Below are 26,897 nucleotides of genomic sequence, written 5' to 3'. Positions count from 1 at the left end.
TATAAATGTGCCCAGGGTATTATACATGTGCCCAGGGTATTATAAATGTGCCCAGGGTATTATAAATGTGCCCAGGGTATTATAAATGTGCCCAGGTGTGCAGTCGCCTCCACTGGAATGGTTAATGAAGTACCTGTTTGTCCATCACATGGCAAAGTTGGGCGGAAACAACGCAAAAAGATCAGGAACCACGTTCAGTGGCCAAACGTCGTCAAAACTTGCAGATAGAAATGCATGAATAGAGGCGACGTGATTCCTTATTCTACATGTCAGAGTGGCATGTTTGTTCTACTTAACATATTTATATCTGAATGTTCCAAAACGTCCAGATAAATGTGTCCCTGGGCAAATCAAGGACGTCGCGGCGGGCATGCGCGTTCCTTCAGCGCTGGGAAAGTTTTCCTGCAAATTGAGCGGAGCAGAGGGAGAACACTTGAAACTGCGGAGCAGCACAATGCATTGGCTTGAGTGAGGAGGCAAGCAACAGAGAACGAAATAAAACAATACGTTTTTCATTGAAGTTTACAACAATAAATAAGGATTTGTAAAATACTTTTTGGCAACAACTTTGTAAAGTTGGATATCGCATCATAACGCACTGTAAGTAGCATATGGTTTTGTTTTTAGGGATTTTGTTGCAGGAAAAAATTGGAAATAACCATGAGAGGATTACGATTAACCGGGGAATTGCAAGGCATTCTAGGGTAATTATAAAGTCATTTAGCCTACATTTCATTGAGAAAAAACATGTGCAGAGATTTAATTTAAAACATCCAGGTGGCTGAGTGTTTTAAATGAAAGTCTATTTTGGGAACTGACACCGTTTAGGCTAAATTTGACGTGTTTGTTTTGGGCGTGTCCACAGAAAACCAGTCCTCTAACCTAAGGCTTGCTACTCTTCTTTCCTCCTTGATTTAAACCACCAGGCTTTGCGGTGCGAAGTGGAACAACTAACTTGGCATTGATCAAGCGCCTCAGTGCCCCAGTGTTGTCATCCATGCAAAGAATACCAAATGACGAGGCCCACATGTTGACATTTATGATCGATTCATTTTTATATTTTCAATCAGATGAAATAGAACATGCACTTGAAACATGTATGACTCATTTGTGTAATTGCAGGTTCGGTCTAAACTTTCCAATGGGTGTGTGACGCTTATTGCTACATTTTGGAGTCTGTTTAATATTCGTGACTGGACGTGTCTTATCTAATCATAATCTAGTAATATTATACCCGAGAAATGTAGGGACATTTTCGTTAACTCTATAACGTGTGTGTCTGAGAGAGATGATAATCTGTTTCAATACGCCTCTCTCCTTCGGATGTCTAAATTTGCAATAATTAGAAGGAAATGCAACAGGCAGGGCATTGTGGAGGTGTGGACTTGAGGCACGCATCAGGGTGAACCCCCCCACCCCCCCCCCCCTCTCTCTCCCCCAGTACTTTCCCCATCACCGTGAACTTCCTATGAGAGTGTAACCGAACTGTAACCGAACTGGAGAGTGTAACCTAACTGGAGAGTGTAACCTAATTGTTACCAAACTGGAGAGTGTAACCTAACTGTTACCAAACTGGAGAGTGTAACCGAATTGTTACCATACTGGAGAGTGTAACCTAACTGTTACCAAACTGGAGAGTGTAACCGAATTGTTACCATACTGGAGAGTGTAACCTAACTGTTACCATACTGGAGAGTGTAACCTAACTGGAGAGTGTAACCTAATTGTTACCAAACTGGAGAGTGTAACCTAACTGTTACCAAACTGGAGAGTGTAACCGAATTGTTACCATACTGGAGAGTGTAACCGAACTGTAACCGAACTGGAGAGTGTAACCTAACTGGAGAGTGTAACCTAATTGTTACCAAACTGGAGAGTGTAACCTAACTGTTACCAAACTGGAGAGTGTAACCGAATTGTTACCATACTGGAGAGTGTAACCTAACTGTTACCATACTGGAGAGTGTAACCTAACTGTTACCAAACTGGAGAGTGCAACCGACCTGGAGAGTGCAACCGACCTGGAGAGTGTAACCGACCTGGAGAGTGTAACCGACCTGGAGAGTGTAACCTAACTGGAGAGTGGAACCTAATTGTAACCGACCTGGAGAGCGTAACCGACCTGGAGAGTGGAACCTAACTGGAGAGTGGAACCTAATTGTAACCAACCTGGAGAGTGTAACCGACCTGGAGTGGAACCTAACTGGAGAGTGGAACCTAACTGGAGAGTGGAACCTAACTGGAGATTGGAACCGACCTGGAGAGTGGAACCGACCTGGAGAGTGTAACATAACTGTTACCAAACTGGAGAGTGTAACCTAACTTTTACCAAACTGGAGAGTGTAACCTAATTGTAACCGACCTGGAGAGTGGAACCGACCTGGAGAGTGTAACATAACTGTTACCAAACTGGAGAGTGTAACCGACCTGGAGAGTGGAACCGACCTGGAGAGTATAACATAACTTTTACCAAACTGGAGAGTGTAACCTAACTTTTACCAAACTGGAGAGTGTAACCTAATTGTAACCGACCTGGAGAGTGTCACCGACCTGGAGAGTGTAACCGACCTGGAGAGTGTAACCTAACTGGAGAGTGTAACCTAACTGGAGAGTGGAACCTAATTGTAAACGACTTGGAGAATGTAACCGAACTGGAGAGTGTAACCAAACTGGAGACTGTAACCCCCCCTCTCTCTCTCCCCCAGTACTTTCCCCAATACCATGAACTTCCTATGAGAGTGTAACCGAACTGGAGAGTGTAACCGAACTGGAGAGTGTAACCGACCTGGAGAGAGTAACCGACCTGGAGAGTGTAACTGACCTGGAGAGTGTAACTGACCTGGAGAGTATTTCCGACCTGGAGAGTGTAACCGACCTGGAGAGTGTAACCTAATTGTAACCTACCTGGAGAGTGTAACCTATCTGGAGAGTGTAACCGACCTGGAGAGTGTAACCTAATTGTAGCCTACCTGGAGAGCGTAACCTAACTGGAGAGCGTAACCTAACTGGAGAGCGAGCGTAACCTAACTGGAGAGTGAGCGTAACCTAACTGGAGAGCGAGCGTAACCGACCTGGAGAGCGAGCGTAACCGACCTGGAGAGTGTAACCGACCTGGAGAGTGTAACCGACCTGGAGAGTGTAACCTAATTGTAACCTACCTGGAGAGTGTAACCTATCTGGAGAGTGTAACCGACCTAGAGAGTGTAACCGACCTGAAGAGTGTAACCGAACTGGAGAGTGTAACCTAATTGTAACCGACCTGGAGAGTGTAACCTACTGGAGAGTGTAACCTAGCTGGAGAGGGTAACCGACCTGGAGAGTGTAACCTAATTGTAACCTACCTGGAGAGTGTAACCTATCTGGAGAGTGTAACCGACCTAGAGAGTGTAACCGACCTGGAGAGTGTAACCTAATTATAACCGACCTGGAGAGTGTAACCGACCTGGAGAGTGTAACCGACCTGAAGAGTGTAACCGAACTGGAGAGTGTAACCTAATTGTAACCGACCTGGAGAGTGTAACCTACTGGAGAGTGTAACCTAGCTGGAGAGTGTAACCTACCTGGAGAGTGTAACCTAATTGTAACCTACCTGGAGAGTGTAACCTATCTGGAGAGTGTAACCGACCTAGAGAGTGTAACCGACCTGGAGAGTGTAACCTAATTATAACCGACCTGGAGAGTGTAACCGACCTGGAGAGTGTAACCTAATTGTAACCTACCTGGAGAGTGTAACCTATCTGGAGTGTAACCTAGCTGGAGAGTGTAACCTACCTGGAGAGTGTAACCTAATTGTAACCTACCTGGAGAGTGTAACCTATCTGGAGTGTAACCTAGCTGGAGAGTGTAACCTACCTGGAGAGTGTAACCTAATTGTAACCTACCTGGAGAGTGTAACCTACTAGAGAGTGTAACCAACCTGGAGAGTGTAACCGACCTGGAGGGTGTAACCTAATTGTAACCTACCTGGAGAGTGTAACCTACCTGGAGAGTGTAACTGACCTGGAGAGTGTAACCTAATTGTAACCTACCTGGAGAGTGTAACCTACCTGGAGAGTGTCACCTAATTGTAACCTACCTGGAGTGTGTAACCTACCTGGAGAGTGTAACCTACCTGGAGAGTGGAACCTAAATGTAGAGTGTAACCTAAATGTAGAGTGTAACCTAACTGGAGAGTGTACCCTAATTGTAACCTAACTGGAGAGTGTAACCTAACTGGAGAGTGTACCCTAATTGTAACCTACCTGGAGAGTGTAACCTACCTGGAGAGTGTAACCTACCTGGAGAGTGTAACCTAGCTGGAGAGTGTAACCTACCTGGAGAGTGTAACCTGCATGGAGAGTGTAACCAAACTGGAGAGCGTAACCTAACTTTTACCAAACTGGAGAGTGTAACCTAATTGTAACCGACCTGGAGAGTGTAACCTACCTGGAGAGTGTAACCTAACTGGAGAGTGGAACCTAATTGTAACCGACCTGGAGAGTGTAACCTAATTGTAACCGACCTGGAGAGTGTAACCTAATTGTAACCGACCTGGAGAGTGTAACTTACCTGGAGAGTGGAATCTAAATGTAGAATGTAACCTAGCTGGAGAGTGTAACCAACCTGGAGAGTGTAACCTAATTGTAACCGACCTGGAGAGTGTAACCTACCTGGAGAGTGGAATCTAAATGTAGAATGTAACCTAGCTGGAGAGTGTAACCAACCTGGAGAGTGTAACCTAATTGTAACCGACCTGGAGAGTGTAACCTACCTGGAGAGTGGAATCTAAATGTAGAATGTAACCTAGCTGGAGAGTATAACCAACCTGGAGAGTGTAACCTAATTGTAACCGACCTGGAGAGTGTAACCTAACTGGAGAGTGCAACCGACCTCGAGAGTGTAACCGAACTGGAGAGCGTAACCGAACTGGAGAGTGTAACCTAACTGGAGAGTGTAACCGACCTAGAGAGTGTAACTGAACTGGAGAGCGTAACCGAACTGGAGAGTGTAACCGAACTGGAGAGTGTAACCGACCTGGAGAGTGTAACCGAACTGGATAGCGTAACCGAACTGGAATGTGTAACCTAACCTGAGAGTGTAACCAAACTGGAGAGTGTAACCTAACTGTTACCAAACTGGAGAGTGTAACCGACCTGGAGAGTGTAACCGACCTAGAGAGTGTAACCTAACCTGAGAGTGTAACCAAACTGGAGAGTGTAACCTAACTGTTACCAAACTGGAGAGTGTAACCGACCTGGAGAGTATAACCTAACTGGAGAGTGTAACCGACCTGGAGAGTGTAACCAAACTGGAGAGTGTAACCTAACTGTTACCAAACTGGAGAGTGTAACCGACCTGGAGAGTGTAACCTAACTGGAGAGTGTAACCTAACTGGAGAGTGTAACCGACCTGGAGAGTGTAACCTAACTGGAGAGTGTAACCGACCTGGAGAGTGTAACCTAACTGGAGAGTGTAACCGACCTAGAGAGTGTAACCTAACCTGAGAGTGTAACCAAACTGGAGAGTGTAACCTAACTGTTACCAAACTGGAGAGTGTAACCGACCTGGAGAGTCTAACCTAACTGGAGAGTGTAACCGACCTGGAGAGTGTAACCAAACTGGAGAGTGTAACCTAACTGTTACCAAACTGGAGAGTGTAACCGACCTGGAGAGTGTAACCTAACTGGAGAGTGTAACCTAACTGGAGAGTGTAACCGACCTGGAGAGTGTAACCTACCTGGAGAGTGTAACCGACCTGGAGAGTGTAACCTACCTGGAGAGTGTAACCTAACTGGAGAGTGTAACCGACCTGGAGAGTGTAACCTAACTGGAGAGTGTAACCGACCTGGAGAGTGTAACCTAACTGGAGAGTGTAACCGACCTGGAGGTTATATATTCCAGGCAGTGTAACAGCCAGTTAGATCCGCTGTAGAGATATAACAGGCATAACCATGCTGCTAATTAAAGGACTAGTCAGGTGCCGGTATTAGTAGCTCTCGGGCCAGCACACTGGAATTTGAAATATAAACCATAAATATCGGTCTTCGCCTTGTATAGTTTTCTTTTCTTTTTTATTCATAAAAAATACAGACTGATAAGAAATACTTTATTATTTGCAAATGTGTTTTGTCAATCACCATACACAACACAAGTTACATAGTTTCCAAATGCCATCGGTTGATGTAGGCTGAGGCTCAACCTTTTAATAATAATAATAATAATATATGCCATTTAGCTGACGCTTTTATCCAAAGCGACTTACAGTCATGTGTGCATACATTCTACGTATGGGTGGTCCCGGGAATCAGAACCCACTACCCTGGCGTTACAAGCGCCATGCTCTACCAACTGAGCCACAGAAGGACCAGAAGGATTATTATATTATTATTATTATTATATTATTGTCTGATACCAGCGTGGCCTATACTGCTATTAGCATAATCAAGATGTGGCATGAGAGGTATTCTTAGGTATGTATGTCAATGTCTGAACTTAACTGAGAGTTGATTTCCCTGTGTTGTTGTTTTCCTAGATTGGAGAGACTGAGACTTGCACCACTGTGAGAAGAAAATAGAGAAAAGGACACACCTTGGTTGATTAGAGACATTAAAGCTACAGCCTAACTAGCCGCCATACCTTACATCTCAATATCCATCTATCTATGTTGAACACTGGCTATCTGCAATGCTAGTCCACAACCAGTCCCAGTCCTAAACCCTAGTTGAGCCCTATCCTAACTCCCAACTAGCAACTATGCTCCTCAACCAGTCCTAAACCCTAGTTGAGCCCTATCCTAACTCCCAACTAGCCTCTATGGTCCTCAACCAGTCCTAAACCCTAGTTGAGCCCTATCCTAACTCCCAACTAGCCACAATGCTCCTTAACCAGTCCTAAACCCTAGTTGAGCCCTATCCTAACTCCCAACTAGCCTCTATACTCCTCAACCAGTCCTAAACCCTAGTTGAGCCCTATCCTAACTCCCAACTAGCCTCTATACTCCTCAACCAGTCCTAAACCCTAGTTGAGCCCTATCCTAACTCCCAACTAGCCTCTATGCTCCTCAACCAGTCCTAAACTCTAGTTGAGCCCTATCCTAACTCCCAACTAGCCTCTATGCTCCTCAACCAGTCCTAAACTCTAGTTGAGCCCTATCCTAACTCCCAACTAGCCTCTATGCTCCTCAACCAGTCCTAAACTCTAGTTGAGCCCTATCCTAACTCCCAACTAGCCTCTATGCTTATCAACCTAACCGTGTCCGTCAAGGAGTCCCGTGCCTTTCATGGAACGCCACCCGCCAGCCCTCGCGGTGTTGCACCCCTTGTCTTGGAAGTGACAGCTATGGACACCCTTCCTGGCCTTACCTCTGCTCCCCTAACCCAAACCCCTCCTCCGCCCCCTCCTCCGCCCCCTCCTCCGCCCCCACCTCCCTCCACCTCCTGCTCCTCTCCTCTGACCCGTATGGACTCGGCCCATCGCAGCCGGCTGAGGAAACTGAACTGGGAGCAGATCCCTAAGGAGAAGGTGGAGGGGAGGAAGAGTGTCTGGAGTGGAGCGGCTACGGAGGAGGAAGAGTTCCCTATAGACCTCCACTCTCTGGATGAGCTGTTTGGACAGAAGGACAGTAAACCTCAGGACCGAGCCAGGAGTTTGAGACGCAGGTCTGTGCTGATGCGATGCAGTTCACCCCAGGACAACACCACAGATAAGGTGAGATAGTTAGGAGAGGACAGGGCTGGAGATGGGTGGGAGAGGATGAGAGGGCTGGAGATGGGTGGGAGAGGATGAGAGGGCTGGAGATGGGTGGGAGAGGATGAGAGGGCTGGAGATGGTTGGGAGAGGATGAGAGGGCTGGAGATGGGTGGGAGAGGATGAGAGGGCTGGAGATGGGTGGGAGAGGATGAGAGGGCTGGAGATGGGTGGGAGAGGATGAGAGGGCTGCAGATGGGTGGGAGAGGATGAGAGGGCTGGAGATGGGTGGGAGAGGATGAGAGGGCTGGAGATGGGTGGGAGAGGATGAGAGGGCTGGAGATGGGTGGGAGAGGATGAGAGGGCTGGAGATGGGTGGGAGAGGATGAGAGGGCTGGAGATGGGTGGGAGAGGATGAGAGGGCTGGAGATGGGTGGGAGAGGATGAGAGGGCTGGAGATGGGTGGGAGAGGATAAGAGGGCTGCAGATGGGTGGGAGAGATGGGTGGGGATTGGTGGGGGAGAGGGTGAGAGGGGCTAGGGATTGGTGGGGAGAGGGCTGGGGCTGGGTGGGGAGAGGGCTGGGGATGGGTGGGGGAGAGGGATGGGAGAGACAGCACCAGAGACAAGGTATGGGATCGGAGTGCAGTATGAGTTACTGCCAGTCTGTCTCCATTCAGCAGTGGTATGTTGTTGCTGTGCCAAGACAACAGCATGCTGGCTAGAGGCAGCCACTGACTGGCACAGAGGCTAGGTGTAGTTTAAACTGCCAGGTAGCTTATATTGACGGAATGTGTTGTCTGTAAAGTTGAAAGAGATACTGTAGAAAGATACTGCAAATACCACACAGGAGGTTGGTGGCACCTTAATTGGGGAGGACGGGCTTGTAGCTATGACTGGAGTGGAATAAGTGGAACGATATCAAACACATGGTTTCCATCCGCGCCGTACCAGCCATTATTATGAGCCGTCCTCCCCTCAGCAGCCTCCACTGATATACAGGTAGACTACCAACTATTATTCCACCTTGATAGTATCTGACATGTTCTCTGCATCTGTGTTTGCAGGTCTCACTACTGGACTCCAAACGCAGTATGAATGTTGGAATATTTCTACGACAGTTTAAGACGTAAGGATCTACTACCATTTCCTCAGCACAATCTTTCATTTATTTTTGTGTTGTTTGTTGTTGTTGTTGTAATAAATAGGGTTAGGGTTAGAGTACGTGGTGCTCTGGTATCAGAGGTCAACACCATGAATCAGAAAAGCTATTAGAGTCTGTAAGGAGGGGATAGGATAGCACCCAGGGGAACAACCCTTCACACTATAGAGGATGAGCATTTGTCAAGGAGTGGGAAGTGTGTCTGTGTGCAAGTGTGAAGGTGGGGGGGTGGGGGGGTTGTCGAAGTATGAGGGGACAATGGGTGTCAAGAAGGTGACAGGTGCCTAGGAGATGGCATCCTGCCTTAGCAGCAGGACTGTAGGGGAGCGCAGGGTGGGTGGGGGGTCAGATGGTGACCCAGGGGGTCAAAGTTGACACCTGCTCAGACCTTCAAGGAGAGCTGCCCTCCAGTAGAGGCAGTCAGGCATAAGGGGCTATGTGGGACACACTGGTAGTCCTCTTCCTCTACTCTGTAGTTTATGATTCTGGAAATGACTTTGAAGACAACTAGTTGTGCTTTTCTATACCTTGATGTTTTCACTTTACATTTAGGGAGAGTTTAGATGTCAGGTGGATCGGTGGACAGTTTGGAAGTAATGTCTCTTTGTTGATGCTGCAGATATGGTTGGTGTCTGTGCGTGTGTGCTTTTTTTCTTTTTTTTGTCAAATGTGTCTCGTGTCGTCGACGGAGAGGATCAAGTCTGTCTATCAGCCGATGGTCCCCTATAGCTCGAGAGCACCATGCCTTCTCCACAGTCTATACTTCCTCATTGCTCTAGCCTGCCACAAGGGACCACTGAACTCACTGGGAGTCTGGTCTGCATCATGTTAGCTCCTCTCTCATTCTGTCCTGAACTCACTGGGAGTCTGGTCTGCATCATGTTATCTCCCCTCTCATTCTGTCCTGAACCACTGGGAGTCTCGTCTGTATCATGTTATCTCCCCTCTAATTCTGTCCTGAACCACTGGGAGTCTGGTCTGTATCATGTTATCTCCCCTCTAATTCTGTCCTGAACCACTGGGAGTCTGGTCTGTATCATGTTATCTCCCCTCTCATTCTGTCCTGAACCACTGGGAGACTGGTCTGTATCATGTTAGCTTCCCTCTCATACTGTCCTGAACCACTGGGAGTCTGGTCTGTATCATGTTAGCTCCTCTCTCATTCTGTCCTGAACTCACTGGGAGTCTGGTCTGCATCATGTTAGCTCCCCTCTCATTCTGTCCTGAACCACTGGGAGTCTGGTCTGTATCATGTTATCTACCCTCTCATTCGGTCCTGAGGAACCACTGGGAGTCTGGTCTGTATCATGTTATCTCCCCTCTCATACTGTCCTGAACCACTGGGAGTCTGGTCTGTATCAGGTTATCTCCCCTCTCATACTGTCCTGAACCACTGGGAGTCTGGTCTGCATCATGTTATCTCCCCTCTCATTCTGTCCTGAACCACTGGGAGTCTGGTCTGTATCATGTTATCTCCCCTCTCATTCTGTCCTGAACCACTGGGAGTCTGGTCTGTATCATGTTATCTCCCCTCTCATTCTGTCCTGAACCACTGGGAGTCTGGTCTGCATCATGTTATCTCCCCTCTCATTCTGTCCTGAACCACTGGGAGTCTGGTCTGTATCATGTTATCTCCCCTCTCATTCTGTCCTGAACCACTGGGAGTCTGGTCTGCATCATGTTATCTCCCCTCTCATTCTGTCCTGAACCACTGGGAGTCTGGTCTGCATCATGTTATCTCCCCTCTCATTCTGTCCTGAACCACTGGGAGTCTGGTCTGTATCATGTTATCTCCCCTCTCATTCTGTCCTGAACCACTGGTAGTCTGGTCTGTATCATGTTATCTCCCCTCTCATTCTGTCCTGAACCACTGGGAGTCTAATCTGTATCATGTTATCTCCCCTCTCATTCTGTCCTGAACCACTGGGAGACTGGTCTGTATCATGTTAGCTTCCCTCTCATACTGTCCTGAACCACTGGGAGTCTGGTCTGTATCATGTTATCTCCTCTCTCATTCTGTCCTGAACTCACTGGGAGTCTGGTCTGCATCATGTTAGCTCCCCTCTCATTCTGTCCTGAACCACTGGGAGTCTGGTCTGTATCATGTTATCTACCCTCTCATTCGGTCCTGAGGAACCACTGGGAGTCTGGTCTGTATCATGTTATCTCCCCTCTCATTCTGTCCTGAACCACTGGGAGTCTGGTCTGTATCATGTTATCTCCTCTCTCATTCTGTCCTGAACCACTGGGAGTCTGGTCTGTATCATGTTATCTCCCCTCTCATTCTGTCCTGAACCACTGGGAGTCTGGTCTGCATCATGTTATCTCCCCTCTCATTCTGTCCTGAACCACTGGGAGTCTGGTCTGCATCATGTTATCTCCCCTCTCATTCTGTCCTGAACCACTGGGAGTCTGGTCTGTATCATGTTATCTCCCCTCTCATTCTGTCCTGAACCACTGGGAGTCTGGTCTGTATCATGTTATCTCCCCTCTCATTCTGTCCTGAACCACTGGGAGTCTGGTCTGCATCATGTTATCTCCCCTCTCATTCTGTCCTGAGGAACCACTGGGAGTCTGGTCTGTATCATGTTATCTCCCCTCTCATTCTGTCCTGAACCACTGGGAGTCTGGTCTGCATCATGTTATCTCCCCTCTCATTCTGTCCTGAGGAACCACTGGGAGTCTGGTCTGTATCATGTTATCTCCCCTCTAATTCTGTCCTGAACCACTGGGAGTCTGGTCTGTATCATGTTATCTCCCCTCTCATTCTGTCCTGAACCACTGGGAGTCTGGTCTGTATCATGTTATCTCCCCTCTCATTCTGTCCTGAACCATTGGGAGTCTGGTCTGTATCATGTTATCTCCCCTCTCATACTGTCCTGAACCACTGGGAGTCTGGTCTGTATCATGTTATCTCCCCTCTCATTCTGTCCTGAACCACTGGGAGTCTGGTCTGTATCATGTTATCTCCCCTCTCATTCTGTCCTGAACCACTGGGAGTCTGGTCTGTATCATGTTATCTCCCCTCTCATTCTGTCCTGAACCACTGGTAGTCTGGTCTGTATCATGTTATCTCCCCTCTCATTCTGTCCTGAACCACTGGGAGTCTGGTCTGTATCATGTTATCTCCCCTCTCATTCTGTCCTGAACCACTGGGAGTCTGGTCTGTATCATGTTATCTCCCCTCTCATTCTGTCCTGAACCACTGGGAGTCTGGTCTGCATCATGTTAGCTCCTCTCTCATTCTGTCCTGAACCACTGGGAGTCTGGTCTGCATCATGTTATCTCCTCTCTCATTCTGTCCTGAACCACTGGGAGTCTGGTCTGTATCATGTTATCTCCCCTCTCATTCTGTCCTGAGGAACCACAGGGAGTCTGGCCTGTATCATGTTAGCTCCCCTCTCATTCTGTCCTGAGGAACCACTGGGAGTCTGGTCTGTATCATGTTATCTCCCCTCTCATACTGTCCCGAACCACTGGGAGTCTGGTCTGTATCATGTTATCTCCCCTCTCATTCTGTCCTGAGGAACCACGGGGAGTCTGGCATGTATCATGTTATCTCCCCTCTCATTCTGTCCTGAGGAACCACGGGGAGTCTGGTCTGTATCATGTTATCTCCCCTCTCATACTGTCCTGAACCACTGGGAGTCTGGTCTGTATCATGTTATCTCCCTCATTCTGTCCTGAGGAACCACTGGGAGTCTGGTCTGTATCATGTTATCTCCCCTCTCATACTGTCCCGAACCACTGGGAGTCTGGTCTGTATCATGTTATCTCCCCTCTCATTCTGTCCTGAGGAACCACGGGGAGTCTGGCATGTATCATGTTATCTCCCCTCTCATTCTGTCCTGAGGAACCACGGGGAGTCTGGCATGTATCATGTTATCTCCCCTCTCATTCTGTCCTGAGGAACCACGGGAAGTCTGGCATGTATCATGTTATCTCCCCTCTCATTCTGTCCTGAGGAACCACGGGGAGTCTGGCCTGTATCATGTTATCTCCCCTCTCATTCTGTCCTGAGGAACCACGGGGAGTCTGGCCTGTATCATGTTAGCTCCCCTCTCATTCTGTCCTGAGGAACCACGGGGAGTCTGGCCTGTATCATGTTATCTCCCCTCTCATTCTGTTCTGAGGAACCACGGGAGTCTGGCCTGTATCATGTTATCTCCCCTCTCATTCTGTCCTGAGGAACCACGGGGAGTCTGGCCTGTATCATGTTATCTCCCCTCTCATTCTGTCCTGAGGAACCACGGGGAGTCTGGCCTGTATCATGTTAGCTCCCCTCTCATTCTGTCCTGAGGAACCACGGGGAGTCTGGCCTGTATCATGTTATCTCCCCTCTCATGCTGTACAGAAGATAACACACTTTATTAAAACTACACGGCATGTAGAAATGTTAAAACTGCTAATTACTGTTCACGAAACAAGGTCTTGTACATGCTAGAACACTACAGAAGATATCGATAGCTTCTAGCTTGGTATGCTAACTGTTCTTGCTGAGCTTACAGCTGAAGACAACATCATTTCACTACCCCAGTACCTTGTTTGTGATAAAACCATAACTGGAAATATTGTCACCAAAATGTTTATTCATTCACTTCGTTTCCCCCGCCTCTCCCAGTTCGCATCCACTTTGATGGAGCATCAAATGGACTTTGTGTGTGAATGACGTCATGGGTCTTAAAGAGAAGAGATTGCTTCGTCAATGCAAATGATGTTGATCAGTACAATACAATGAGTGCTCAATGGAAGGTACTGTAAACAGTTTTACATCTGTAGCCACCAATCAGCCAAAACAAGCTGAATAACTCGATGCATGTGCGCACACTTATTGAATAATATGTATTGTGAATAGGCCTAGGTTACAAATAGGCCCAGGTTACATCTTGATTCACCACAGTCTATCAATAGAGATGTACCATTCAAATACATGATTACCATTATGTTGTTATGTGGTTAGATTGGAAGAAAAAAAACATTCACATTGCCTGTATAATTGATTCATTAATGCATACATCAAAACAATTATAATGTAATAATATTAAACTCAATAGATCTGTCTGGATCAAGTGCCATTCTGTGACTTATATGTATAATAATATATAATATATAATATATAATAATAATAGTGCCATTCTGTGACTTATATGTATAATAATATATAATATATAATATATAATAACCATTCTGTGATATATGTATAATAATATATAATATATAATATATAATAATAATAGTGCCATTCTGTGACTTGTATAATAATATATAATATATAATAATAATAGTGCCATTCTGTGACTGATAATAATATATAATATATAATATATAATAATAATAGTGCTTATATGTATAATAATATATAATATATAATATATAATAATAATAGTGCCATTCTGTGACTTATATGTATAATAATATGTATTATTATTATTTTTTTGCTGTGTAATCTTTTTGAATCGACTATCATGTTACTAAATCTGGTATTGAACTAATGATTCTAGTATTGTGGCAACACTAGTGGGTATGACGGTAGCTACGAGGCGATGGCTCCTTGCAGAGCAGGTATGTTGTCATGCGTGTTCAGTACACAGAGTTCAGAGATTCAATTGTGCCAAATCCTAATTGAAGAGCGCTTTTCTCTTTCTAAACAACATATGCCAGAACATGTAGTTAAAAGCCTTTATAATGACAGAAGAGCCTCTCCTATGAACAACATATGCCAGAACATGTAGTTAAAAGCCTTTATAATGACAGAAGAGCCTCTCCTATGAACAACATATGCCAGAACATGTAGTTAAAAGCCTTTATAATGACAGAAGAGCCTCTCCTATGAACAACATATGCCAGAACATGTAGTTAAAAGCCTTTATGATGACAGAACATGTATATGCCAGAACATGTAGTTAAAAGCCTTTATAATGACAGAAGAGCCTCTCCTATGAACAACATATGCCAGAACATGTAGTTAAAAGCCTTTATAATGACAGAAGAGCCTCTCCTATGAACAACATATGCCAGAACATGTAGTTAAAAGCCTTTATAATGACAGAAGAGCCTCTCCTATGAACAACATATGCCAGAACATGTAGTTAAAAGCCTTTATAATGACAGAAGAGCCTCTCCTATGAACAACATATGCCAGAACATGTAGTTAAAAGCCTTTATAATGACAGAAGAGCCTCTCCTATGAACAACATATGCCAGAACATGTAGTTAAAAGCCTTTATAATGACAGAAGAGCCTCTCCTATGAACAACATATGCCAGAACATGTAGTTAAAAGCCTTTATGATGACAGAAGAGCCTCTCCTATGAACTTCTTACATAGAGCTTGTTTGTCTTGTGTGAGTGTTGTAACAAGGTCCTGTTAGATTTTGGGGTGTGGGTGGGAATAGTTTGAACAGATTGGTCCCTTCGTGAGGCACTATGATATTAGTACATGTACAGTCGTGGCCAAAAGTTTTGAGAACGACACAAATATTAATTTCCACAAAGTTTACTGCTTCAGTGTCTTTAGATATTTTTGTCAGATATTACTATGAAATACTGAAGTATAATTACAAGCATTTCATAAGTTTCAAAGGCTTTTATTGACAATTACATGAAGTTGATACAAAGAGTCAATATTTGCAGTGTTGACCCTTCTTTTTCAAGACCTCTGCAATCCGGCCTGGCATGCTGTCAATTAACTTCTGGGCCACATCCTGACTGATGGCAGCCCATTCTTGCTTAATCAATGCTGGGAGTTTGTCAGAATTTGTGGGTTTTTGTTTGTCCACCCGCCTCTTGAGGATTGGCCACAAGTTCTCAATGGGATTCATGTCTGTGGAGTTTCCTGGCCATGGACCCAAAATATCGATGTTTTGTTCCCCAGGCCACTTAGTTATCACTTTTGCCTTATGGTAAGGTGCTTCATCATGCTGGAAAAGGCATTGTTCGTCACCAAACTGTTCCTGGATGGTTGGGAGAAGTTGCTCTCAGAGGATGTGTTTGTACCATTCTTTATTCATGGCTGTGTTCTTAGGCAAAATTGTGAGTGAGCCCACTCCCTTGGCTGAGAAACAACCCCACACATGAATGGTCTCAGGATGCTTTACTGTTGGCATGACACAGGACTGATGGTAGCGCTCACCTTGTCTTCTCTGGGCAAGCTTTTTTCCGGATGCCCCAAACAATCGGAAAGGGGATTCATCAGAGAAAATGACTTTACCCCAGTCCTCAGCAGTCCAATCCCTGTACCTTTTGCAGAATATCAGTCTGTCCCTGATGCTTTTCCTGGAGAGAAGTGGCTTCTTTGCTGCCCTTCTTGACACCAGGCCATCCTCCAAAAGTCTTCGCCTCACAGTGCGTGCAGATGCACTCACACCTGCCTGCTGCCATTCCTGAGCAAGCTCTGTACTGGTGGTGCCCCAAACCCGCAGCTGAATCAACTTTAGGAGACGTCCTAGTGCTTACTGGACTTTCTTGGGCACCCTGAAGCCTTCTTCACAACAAATGAACCGCTCTCCTTGAAGTTCTTGATGATCCGATAAATGGTTGATTTAGGTGCAATCTTACTGGCAGCAATATCCTTGCCTGTGAAGCCCTTTTTGTGCAAAGCAATGATGACGGCACGTGTTTCCTTGCAGGTACCATGTTTGACAGAGGAAGAACAATGATTCCAAGCACCACCCTCCTTTTGAAGTTTCCAGTCTGTTATTCAAACTCAATCAGCATGCCAGTGATCTCCAGCTTTGTCCACGTCAACACTCACACCTGTGTTAATGAGAGAATCACTGACATGATGTCAGCTGGTCCTTTGGCGGCAGGGCTGAAATGCAGTGGAAATGTTTTTGGGGGATTCAGTTCATTTGCACAACAAAGAGGGACTTTGCTATTAATTGCAATTCATCTGATCACTCTTCATAACATTCTGGAGTATATGCAAATTGCCATCATACAAACTGAGGCAGCAGACTTTGTGAAAATTAATATTTGTGTCATTCTCCAAACTTTTGGCCACGACTGTACTACTTCCCTCTGCCTTTTCATATTCATATTTCAACTGTGTCGACAATTATTGTATCCAGCATTCAGCTCTGCATAGAACAACAGGCCGGAGGCTACAGAGGCAAAAAAACATTTTATTCAACTCTTATTAATCAGGATAACTCCAGTTGAGCTCCGTGTAGTTCATTAAGGTTAGTGTGATCTGTGATTCAGACATAGCCATGGTATGAGTGAACACAGGGCCAACAGGCAGAGCCATGGTATTGGTGAAGATAATCCATTAACTTGACAGGTGTGGCATATCAAGAAGCTGATTAAACAGCATGATCATTACACAGGTGCACCTTATGCTGGGGACAATAAAAGGCTACTCTAAAATGTGCAGTTCTGTCACACAACACAAGGCCACAGATGTTTTTGAGGGAGGGTGCAATTGGTATGCTGACTGCATGAATGTTCTTTTCTCTACCATAAGCCGCCTTCAACGTTGTTTGGCAGTATGTCCAACCGGCCTCACAACCTCAGACCACGTGTAACCACACCAGCCCAGGACATCCACATCCGTCTTCTTCAGCTGTAGGATCATCTGAGACCAGCCACCCGGTCAGCTGATGAAACTGTGGAAGAATTTCTGCACATCCGAAGAATTTCTGCACAAACTGTCATAAACCGTCTCTGGGAAGCTTATCTGCATGCTTGACATCCTCACCAGGGTCTTGACCTGACTGCAGTTCGGCGTCACAAACAACTTCAGTGGGAAAATGCCTTCGATGACCACTGGAACGCTGGAGAAGTGTGCTCTTCACAGATGAATCCCGGTTTCAACAGTACCGGGCAGACAGTGGACGGCGTTGTGTGGGCGAGCGGTTTGCTGATGTCAACGTTGTGAACAGAGTGCCCCATGGTGGCGGTGGGGTTAGGGTATGGGCAGAAATAAGCTACGGACAACGAACACAGTTGCATTTTATCGATTTTGCAATTTGAATGCACAGAGATACCGTGACGAGATCCTGAAGCCCATTGTCGTGTCATTCATCCGCCGCCATCACCTGATGTTTCAGCATGATAATGCACAGCCCCGTGTCGCAAGGATCTGTACACAATTCCTGGAATCTGAAAATGTCCCAGTTCTTCCATGGCTTACATATTGTCCAGATATGTCACCCATTGAGCATGTATGGGATGCTCTGGATCGACGTGTACAACAGCGTGTTCCAGTTCCTATGAATATCCAGCAACTTCACACAGCCATTGAAGAGGAGTGGGACAACATTCCACAGGCCACAATCAACAGCCTGATCAACTCTATGTGAAGGAGATGTTTCGCACTGCATGAGGCAAATGGTGGTCACACCAGATACTGACTGGTTTTGTGATCCAAGGCCCTACCTTTTTGTTTTAAGGTATCTGTGACCAACATATGCATATCTGTATTCCCAGTCATGTGATCCATAGATTAGGGCCTAATTAATTAACAGATCTCCTTATGAACTGTAACTCAGTAAAATCTTTGAAATTGTTGCATGTGGCGTTTTTTTTGTTCAGTGTATGGATGTAATAAGGGAAGGGAAAGAAAGAGTAGGAGAGAGGGAAGTCAGGGAAATAGTGGGGGGAGGGGAAAATAAGCCAGAGAGAGAGAAAGTCAGGTAAAGAGGGGGGAGAAGTAGAGGGATTGAGTGACCTGGACTGATTAGTCATTTGGAGGGAGTCAGGCAGATGAAAGGAGAGCGGTATCTCTAATGGACTCCTGGCTCCTGGAGAGGTTGAACCACCTGGACTGATTAGTCATTTGTAGGGAGTCAGGCAGATTAAGGTAATGGACTCCTGGCTCCTGGAGGTCATAATGTCAGGAACTGGCGAGTTTCTGCTCTTTCTCTCTGGTGGTATCTCAACCTCTAAGGACCTGTGTGTGTGTGTGTGTGTGTGTGTGTGTGTGTGTGTGTGTGTGTGTGTGTGTGTGTGTGTGTGTGTGTGTGTGTGTGTGTGTGTGTGTGTGTGTGTGTGTGTGTGTGTGTGTGTGTGTGTGTGTGGTTTGTTGTAAGCTCCTGTGTTTGCTCAGGGAACATGTCATGCAGTGTTGTGTCACAGGCCCTTTCCCCCAACAGTCAGATAAGAGGGGATAATCTTGACCAACAGTGTGTGTGTGTTTACCAAGCAGAGTGATTAGAGAAACCCTTGCTGCCATTCCAGATCCCTACATGATACCCCCTCCTCCATTCCAGACCCCTGCATGATACCCCCTCCTCCATTCCAGACCCCTGCATGATACCCCCTCCTCCATTCCAGACCCCTGCATGATACCCCCTCCTCCATTCCAGACCCCTGCATGATACCCCCTCCTCCATTCCAGACCCCTACATGATACCCCCTCCTCCATTCCAGACCCCTGCATGATACCCCCTCCTCCATTCCAGACCCCTGCATGATACCCCCTCCTCCATTCCAGACCCCTGCATGATACCCCCTCCTCCATTCCAGATCCCTGCATGATACCCCCTCCTCCATTCCAGACCCCTGCATGATACCCCCTCCTCCATTCCAGACCCCTGCATGATACCCCCTCCTCCATTCCAGACCCCTGCATGATACCCCCTCCTCCATTCCAGACCCCTGCATGATACCCCCTCCTCCATTCCAGACCCTGCATGATACCCCCTCCTCCATTCCAGACCCCTACCCCCCTCCATTCCTCCATTCCAGACCCCTGCATGATACCCCCTCCTCCATTCCAGACCCCTGCATGATACCCCCTCCTCCATTCCAGACCACTGCCTGATACCCCCTCCTCCATTCCAGACCCCTGCATGATACCCCCTCCTCCATTCCAGACCCCTGCATGATACCCCCTCCTCCATTCCAGATCCCTGCATGATACCCCCTCCTCCATCCAGACCCAGATACCCCCTCCTCCATTCCAGACCACTGCATGATACCCCCTCCTCCATTCCAGACCCCATGATACCCCCTCCTCCATTCCAGATATGATACCCCTCCTCCATTCCATTCCAGACCCCTGCATGATACCCCCTCCTCCATTCCATGCATGATACCCCCTCCTCCATTCCAGATCCCTGCATGATACCCCCTCCTCCATTCCAGATCCCTGCATGATACCCCCTCCATTCCAGACCCCTTGATACCAGATCCCTGCATGATACCCCCTCCTCCATTCCAGACCCCTGCATGATACCCTTCTTTTCTTAATTTTTAAAATAATTAGTGTTATCTTGAATCACCTCAGTATATCAGTAACTTCCATCCATCTGTGGCTAAAACCACATTTCCCTAAACCCTGCAGACAGTGCAGGTGTGTGTGTGTGTGTGTGTGTGTGTGTGTGTGTGTGTGTGTGTGTGTGTGTGTGTGTGTGTGTGTGTGTGTGTGTGAGAGAAGTCATCCAAAGAGCTGATGTGTGTTGTCATGTTTCTCCAGGGCTGTCCAGGAGATAGTGGAGGATATCCGGCAGGGGTTCGGGACCCGCTATGGGGCCGAGAAACTGTCCGAGCTCTGCAAACTGCTGCCTGACGCAGACGAGGTAAAGTCTCTGCTCTGTGTCCTCTCCGACACACCGTAGCTCTTACTGCAACAACGCTGACTAGCCTGTAGCCCCCCACTCCTCTCATCATCTGGTTCTCCTTATCCTGATCAACAGTTTGCCATTACATCATCATTGAGAAATGCTTACTGATAATACATGTTGTAAAAGATGTTGCCAATGACTGCACGTGTTGTATATGGACATGGTTATAAGAATATAGCAGTCATAAGAATCATCCTGGGTGATTGGGGTTTTGACACTGGACTCACCCTGGGTGGTGGGGTTTTACCACTGGACTCACCCTGGGTGATGGGTTTTTTGACACTGGACTCACCCTGGGTGATGGGGTTTTTGACACTGGACTCACCCTGGGTGATGGGGGTTTTGACACTGGACTCACCCTGGGTGATGGGGGTTTGACCACTGGACTCACCCTGGGTGATGGGGGTTTTGACACTGGACTCACCCTGGGTGATGGGGGTTTGACCACTGGACTCACCCTGGGTGATGGGGGTTTGACCACTGGACTCACTGGACTTACCAGGGTGATGTTTTTTTTTTACACTGGACTCACCCTGGGTGATGGGGGGGAGGGGTTACCACTGGACTCAATCAAAGCTCTGAATTCTAAATATTATTTCTGGAGATTTTAAACCTGTGTGGAATTCCCAGTAAAAGTAATGAGGCTTGTAGACAGAACTGACTGATAACTTCTCTATGCTGTCCATCTGGGTATTTTCACAGGAGGCTCGTCTGAAGAGGTTCAAGGCCGAACGTAGTGGGCTTGGGGAGCCTGACCTCTTCATGATTCTACTAGTGGAAGTCCCCAGGTATACCACTCAACCCGTAGAAATATCAGCACCTCATGTTTTACAATGATTACAAACCCTGATCCTGAATTTCTAACTATGGTGCAAAATATTCCAATTGATCTGCTTTTCTCAGGGTGACTGTCTATCTCCTCATTTTGCAGTGACCCCTCCCTCCCTCCACACACTACTGGTTGATTCACTTGCTTTGCACTCTGTGCTGATGTGTGTGTCTCTGAGGATCGATTAGGCTCTAACCACTTCCATCCTCCCCCTCCCCCTCCCCCTCTTCTCTCCTCCCCTCCCTCCTCCCCTCCCCCTCTTCTCTCCTCTACCTCCTCCTCCTCCCCCTTCCCCTCATCTTCTACCTCCCCTTTCCCTCATCCTCTCCTCCCCCTCACCCCCCCTCTTCTCTCCCCTACCTCCTCCTCCCCCTCCTCCTCCTACTCCCCCTTCCCCTCATCTTCTACCTCCCCTTTCCCTCATCCTCTCCTCCCCCTCACCCCCCCTCTCTTCTCTCCTCTACCTCCTCCTCCCCTCCTCCTCCTACTCCCCTTCCCCTCATCTTCTACCTCCCCTTTCCCTCATCCTCTCCTCCCCTCCTCCTCCTCCCCTCTCTCTCTCCTCTACCTCCTCCTCCCCTCATCCTCTCCTCCCCCCCCTCCTCTTCTCTCCTCTACCTCCTCCTCTCCTTATCCTCTCCTCCCCCTCCTCCTCTTCTCTCCTCTACCATCTCCTCTCCTCATCCTCTCCTCCCCTCCCCCTCCTCCTCTTCTCTCCTCTACCTCCTCCTCCCCTCATCCCCTCCTCCCCCTCCTCCTCTTCTCTCCTCTACCTCCTCCCCCCCTCATCCTCTCCTCCCCTCATCCCTCCTCTCCTCCCATTTTCTTCCCCATTAGCTTTCGTCTGCGTCTGGATGCCATGATCCTGCAAGAGGAGTTTGACCCTGCCGTGACCTCTCTCTGTTTGGCGGCCAGATGTCTGAGGGAAGCGGCCAGAGGTAAACCATCAGCACGGCCTTTATAGTTAAGGGTTCGTCCCAAATGGCTCCCTATTCCCTATATAGTGTACTACTGTTGACCAGGTTCCATAGGGATCTGGTCAAAGGTTGTGCACTATGTATGGCATAGGGTGCCATTTGGGATGAACCCTAGGCCTACTCTACTCCCAATCACTGCCTTTTAAACTCCTTTATGTGGCTGTTCACGTCCATAACAGTCATGTCCCGTTTTAGTGCTTTTGTTTCAGTTTAGTATGAAATGGCGAAAGTCGTTTTTTAGATTAGGCCTCTACTATACTCCTCATCACCGTCTCGTTAAACCCTTTTGTGGCCCATCCACTTCCCTTTTTAGATAAGACCAATGGTTTTTACTTTCCCCTTTAATCACCAGCAGGGGTTTTTATTTTCCCCTTTGAGTTCTCAGTCTTGTTTGAGTTTAGTCTGGGAAGGTAATCTGAAGTTTGTTAATAATTAGTGATGCTTTGTACTGTAGGCCACAGATGGGCCACAGGCGTTGGATTTTGCATGTGGGTTTTCGTCAAATGAGGATATGAGTTTTATTCACCAGATGGCAGAAGACATCTAAGTTATCAGAAACTTTGAAGTTAGCATAAAGTGATGTTTGAGGTTTATTGGTGTAAAACCAAATGACTAACTCATTAATTTAACATGTATGTCTCTCGGTCTGTCTCTTTCTCTCTCTCTCTCAGTCTGTCTCTTTCTCTCTCGGTCTGTCTCTTTCTCTCTCGGTCTGTCTCTCTCTCTCTCTCGGCCTGTCTCTCTCTCTCTCTCGGCCTCTCTCTCTCTCTCTCGGCCTGTCTCTCTCTCTCTCTCTCTCTCTCTCTCTCTCTCTCTCTCTCTCTCTCTCTCTCGGCATGTCTCTCTCTCTCTCGGCATGTCTCTCTCTCTCTCGGCCTCTCTCTCTCTCTCTCCTGTCTCTCTCTCTCTCTCTCTCTCTCTCTCTCTCTCTCTCTCTCTCTCTCTCTCTCTCTCTCTCTCGCATGTCTCTCTCTCTCTCGGCATGTCTCTCTCTCTCTCGGCATGTCTCTCTCTCTCTCTCTCTCTCTCTCTCTCTCTCTCTCTCTCTCTCTCTCTCTCGGCATGTCTGTCTCTCTCTCTCGCCTGTCTCTCTCTCTCTCGGCATGTCTCTCTCTCTCGGCATGTCTCTCTCTCTCGGCATGTCTCTCTTTCTCTCTCGGCATGTCTCTCTCTCTCGGCATGTCTCTCTCTCTCTCTCGGCATGTCTCTCTCTCTCGGCATGTCTCTCTCTCTCTCTCGGTCATGTCTCTCTCTCTCTCTGTCTCTCTCTCTCTCTCTCTCGGCATGTCTCTCTCTCTCTCGGCATGTCTCTCTCTCTCTCGGCATGTCTCTCTCTGTCTCATGTCCTCCGGCATCTCTCTCTCGGCTGTCTCTCTCTCGGCATGTCTCTCTCTCTCTCGGCATGTCTCTCTCTCTCTCTCTCTCTCGGCATGTCTCTCTCTCTCGGCCTGTCTCTCTCTCTCGGCCTGTCTCTCTCTCTCTCTCGGCATGTCTCTCTCTCTCTCTCGGCTGTCGGCCTGTCTCTCTCTCTCTCGGCATGTCTGTCTCTCTCTCGGCATGTCTCTCGGCCTGTCTCTCTCTCTCGGCCTGTCTCTCTCTCTCTCGGCATGTCTCTCTCTCTCTCTCTCTCTCTCTCGGCCTGTCTCTCTCTGTCTCTCTCTCTCTCGGCATGTCTCTGTCTCTCTGTCTCTCTCTCTCTTGGCCTGTCTCTCTCTCTCTCGGCATGTCTCTCTCTCTCTCTCTCGGCCTGTCTCTCTCTCTCTTCTCTCTCTCGGCCTGTCTCTCTCTCTCGGCCTGTCTCTCTCTCTCTCGGCATGTCTCTCTCTCTCGGCATGTCTCTCTCTGTCTCTCTCGGCCTGTCTCTCTCTCTCGGCCTGTCTCTCTCTCTCTCTCTCGGCCAGTCTCTCTCTCTCTCTCTCGGCCAGTCTCTCTCTCTCTCTCGGCTGTCTCTCTCTCTCTCGGTCTGTCTCTCTCGGTCTGTCTCTCTCTCTGTCTCTCTCTCTCTCTCGGTCTCTCTCTCTCTCTCTCTCTCTCTCTCGGTCTGTCTCTCTCTCTCTCGGTCTGTCTCTCTCGGTCTGTCTCTCTCTCTCGTTCTGTCTGTCTGTCTGTCTGTCTGTCTGTCTGTCTCTCTCTCTCTCTCTCTCAGTCTCCCTCTCTTTCTCGGTCTGTCAAATTCAAATTCATTGTCATAAATTTTGAAACAATAACAAATAATAATATAAAATGGCAGTAAATAATAATACAAAATTAAATACAAAAATAATAACAATAAAATGGTAAAAGACAATAGTATAATGTAATGCAATAAATATAAAAATATAAATATTGAAAATGAACCTATAACTAACTTATAACTAAATAACGGTCATCTTCACCATTACATCAGCACTACAACTACTATCATCATTACCACTACTACTACTACCATCACTAAACTGCTATCATTACCACCCATACCACTACTATTTGGAATGATAAACCACAATAATAATAGTAATAACAATAATAAGTAAGTTACTGCTTACTATGCAGATGTTGTTATTCAGTGTCCCTCAGGCTGTCGCAGGCAAATACATATTTGCAAGAGGAGCCGTGGCTCCTTCGCCCATGAGTATTATTAGTTTTTCCTCGGGGTTTAAAAAGTTTACATTTTGAATAAATGTAGTCATTTCTGTGAATAATGAATCTCTTTGTGAGGAATATTTATCACAGTAAATGGGAAGGTGCATCTCTGTCTCTACCTCCCCTGTCATGCAGTGACCATATACACGCTCCTCTTTGGGTAGCCATGTCTTTTTATGTCTGCTGGTTTCTATTGCCAATCGGTGGTCAGTCAGCCTGTACTTGGTAAGGATCTGTCTCTGCTTCGTATCTCTGATAGAGTAGAGATAATCAGCCAATTCATATTCTCTGTTTAGGGTCAGATAGCAATTTAGTCGGCTTCGGGATTTTGTTTTGTTTTTCCAGTATTGTAAATATGAGTCCTTTGATTGGTTCATGATTTTGTTTATTGGAATTCTTTCTTTTGAAGCAGTGCTGGTGTCAGCTTGGTTGGTGAGGTCCAACACCAGCTGACTGAGAGGGCTCGTTTCTGGGCTCAGCTCTTGGGTTTGAAGTGCTTTAAATTGCAGACTTGAATTTGGACTTGAATTTAGATGTAACCAACATTTTAATGATCTTTTCTGTATTTTCATTACTACTGGAAAGCGACCCTACATGCATTAGTTGGTGTATTTCTCTGGACTTGTAGAATTTTCAGACAGAATTCTGCATGAAGGGCTTCAATTGGATGTTTGTCCCACATATTAATGTCCAGTATATTGAGTGGCCCCCAAACCTCACTTCCGTAAAGAGCTATTGGTAAGATTACACTGTCAAATATTTTGGTCCAAATTCTAATTGGGATGTTGATTTTTAATAATTTCATTTTTATTGCATACATTGCTCTGCAGGCTTTTTCTTTGAGTGCATTCACTGCCATATTAAAGTTTCCTGATGCAGATATGGTCAGACCAAGGAAGATGTCATTTTTATTGTGTTAAATTATGGTGTTGTTCAGGGTGAATTTATATTTGTGCTTCTGACATCTGTTTTCTTTGGTTGGAAAATCATGATTTTATTTTTTGGAAATTTACTGCCAGGGCCCAATTATGGCAATATTGCCCTAGAATATACATTTTCTGTTGAAGACCTTCTTTGGTTGGTGATAGAAGTACCAAGTCATCAGCATATAGCAGGTATTTCACCTCTGTGTGAAATAGTGTGAGTCCTGGGGCTGCAGAATGGTCCAACATGTCTGCTAATTCATTGATATAAATGTTGAAAAGATTTGGACTCAAACTGCAGCCTTGTCTCACACCTTGGCGTTGTGGAAAGAATTCTGTTCTGTGGGTTTTGATTTTACACTTTTTTTCTGGACATGTAGGAGAATCTTACAGAACTCTGCATGCAGGGTTTCAATTGGGTGTTTGTCCCATTTGATGAAATCTTGTATTGCAAGTGGGCCCCACCCCTCACTGCCATAAAGTGCAATTAGTTCAATGACACATTCAATTCGTTTTAGGCAAATTTGAATAGGTATTTGAATTTGAATAGTTTTTTTTAATGCCGTTGAATGCCCTGCGTGCTTTCTCTCTCAGTTCATTCACTGCCTCATTAAGGTGTCCAGTTGAGCTTATATTTAAACCTAAGTAATTGTAGTGTGTGCAGTACACTATATATTTTGTACCAATTGAGAACTTTGGTCTAATTCCCTGAGATCTTATCTGGAAAATCATTATTTTAGTCATTTTGGGGTTTACTGCCAGGGCCCAGGTCTGGCAGTACTGCTCTAAGCAGGTCCAGGCTCGGCTGTAGGCCATGTGCTGTGGGTGACAGCAGGCAGCGGTCATCTGCGAAGAGTAGGCATTTAATCTCTGAATTGTGGAGACTAACACCAGGGGCTGAGGAATTTTCTAGAGTAGTGGCCAATTTGTTGATGTAAATATTGAAGAGTGCAGGGCTCAGATTGCAACCCTTGCGAAGGCCCCGCCCCTGGTTAAAGAATTTTGGACTCTCGGACTCTCTCTCTCTCGGTATGTCTCTCTCTCGGTCTGTCTGTCTATCTCTCTCTTGGTCTGGCTCTCTCTCTCTCTCGGTCTGTCACTCTCAGTCTGTCTCTCTCGGTTTGTCTGTCTGTCTAATACACAAAAGTGAAATA

At 46.6% G+C, this 26,897-nt stretch overlaps 1 protein-coding gene across 2 annotated transcripts in view; it reads left to right on the top strand.

Annotated features, from left to right (window-relative positions):
* The first annotated feature begins 223 nt into the window (after window positions 1-223).
* The window catches only part of LOC118378954 (FH2 domain-containing protein 1-like), a 39,890-nt gene continuing 13,216 nt past the window's right edge, over window positions 224-26,897 (top strand). The window contains exons 1-6 of one of the 2 annotated variants that reach the window (XM_052515865.1): window positions 224-600; window positions 6,512-7,686; window positions 8,732-8,793; window positions 20,245-20,347; window positions 21,095-21,180; window positions 22,059-22,159. In XM_052515865.1, coding sequence (XP_052371825.1) covers window positions 7,213-7,686; window positions 8,732-8,793; window positions 20,245-20,347; window positions 21,095-21,180; window positions 22,059-22,159 — 826 coding nt within the window. In that variant the 5' untranslated portion in view covers window positions 224-600; window positions 6,512-7,212. Of the gene's footprint in view, window positions 705-6,511; window positions 7,687-8,731; window positions 8,794-20,244; window positions 20,348-21,094; window positions 21,181-22,058; window positions 22,160-26,897 lie in introns of both variants that reach the window. The other variant, XM_052515868.1, reaches the window with a different exon arrangement.

The sequence above is a fragment of the Oncorhynchus keta genome, chromosome 4, assembly GCF_023373465.1.
Source record: "Oncorhynchus keta strain PuntledgeMale-10-30-2019 chromosome 4, Oket_V2, whole genome shotgun sequence".
NCBI classification, from domain to species: domain Eukaryota; kingdom Metazoa; phylum Chordata; class Actinopteri; order Salmoniformes; family Salmonidae; genus Oncorhynchus; species Oncorhynchus keta.
The sequence above is the reverse complement of the archived record's forward strand: the minus strand, read 5'-3'. Positions and strand labels throughout refer to the sequence as shown.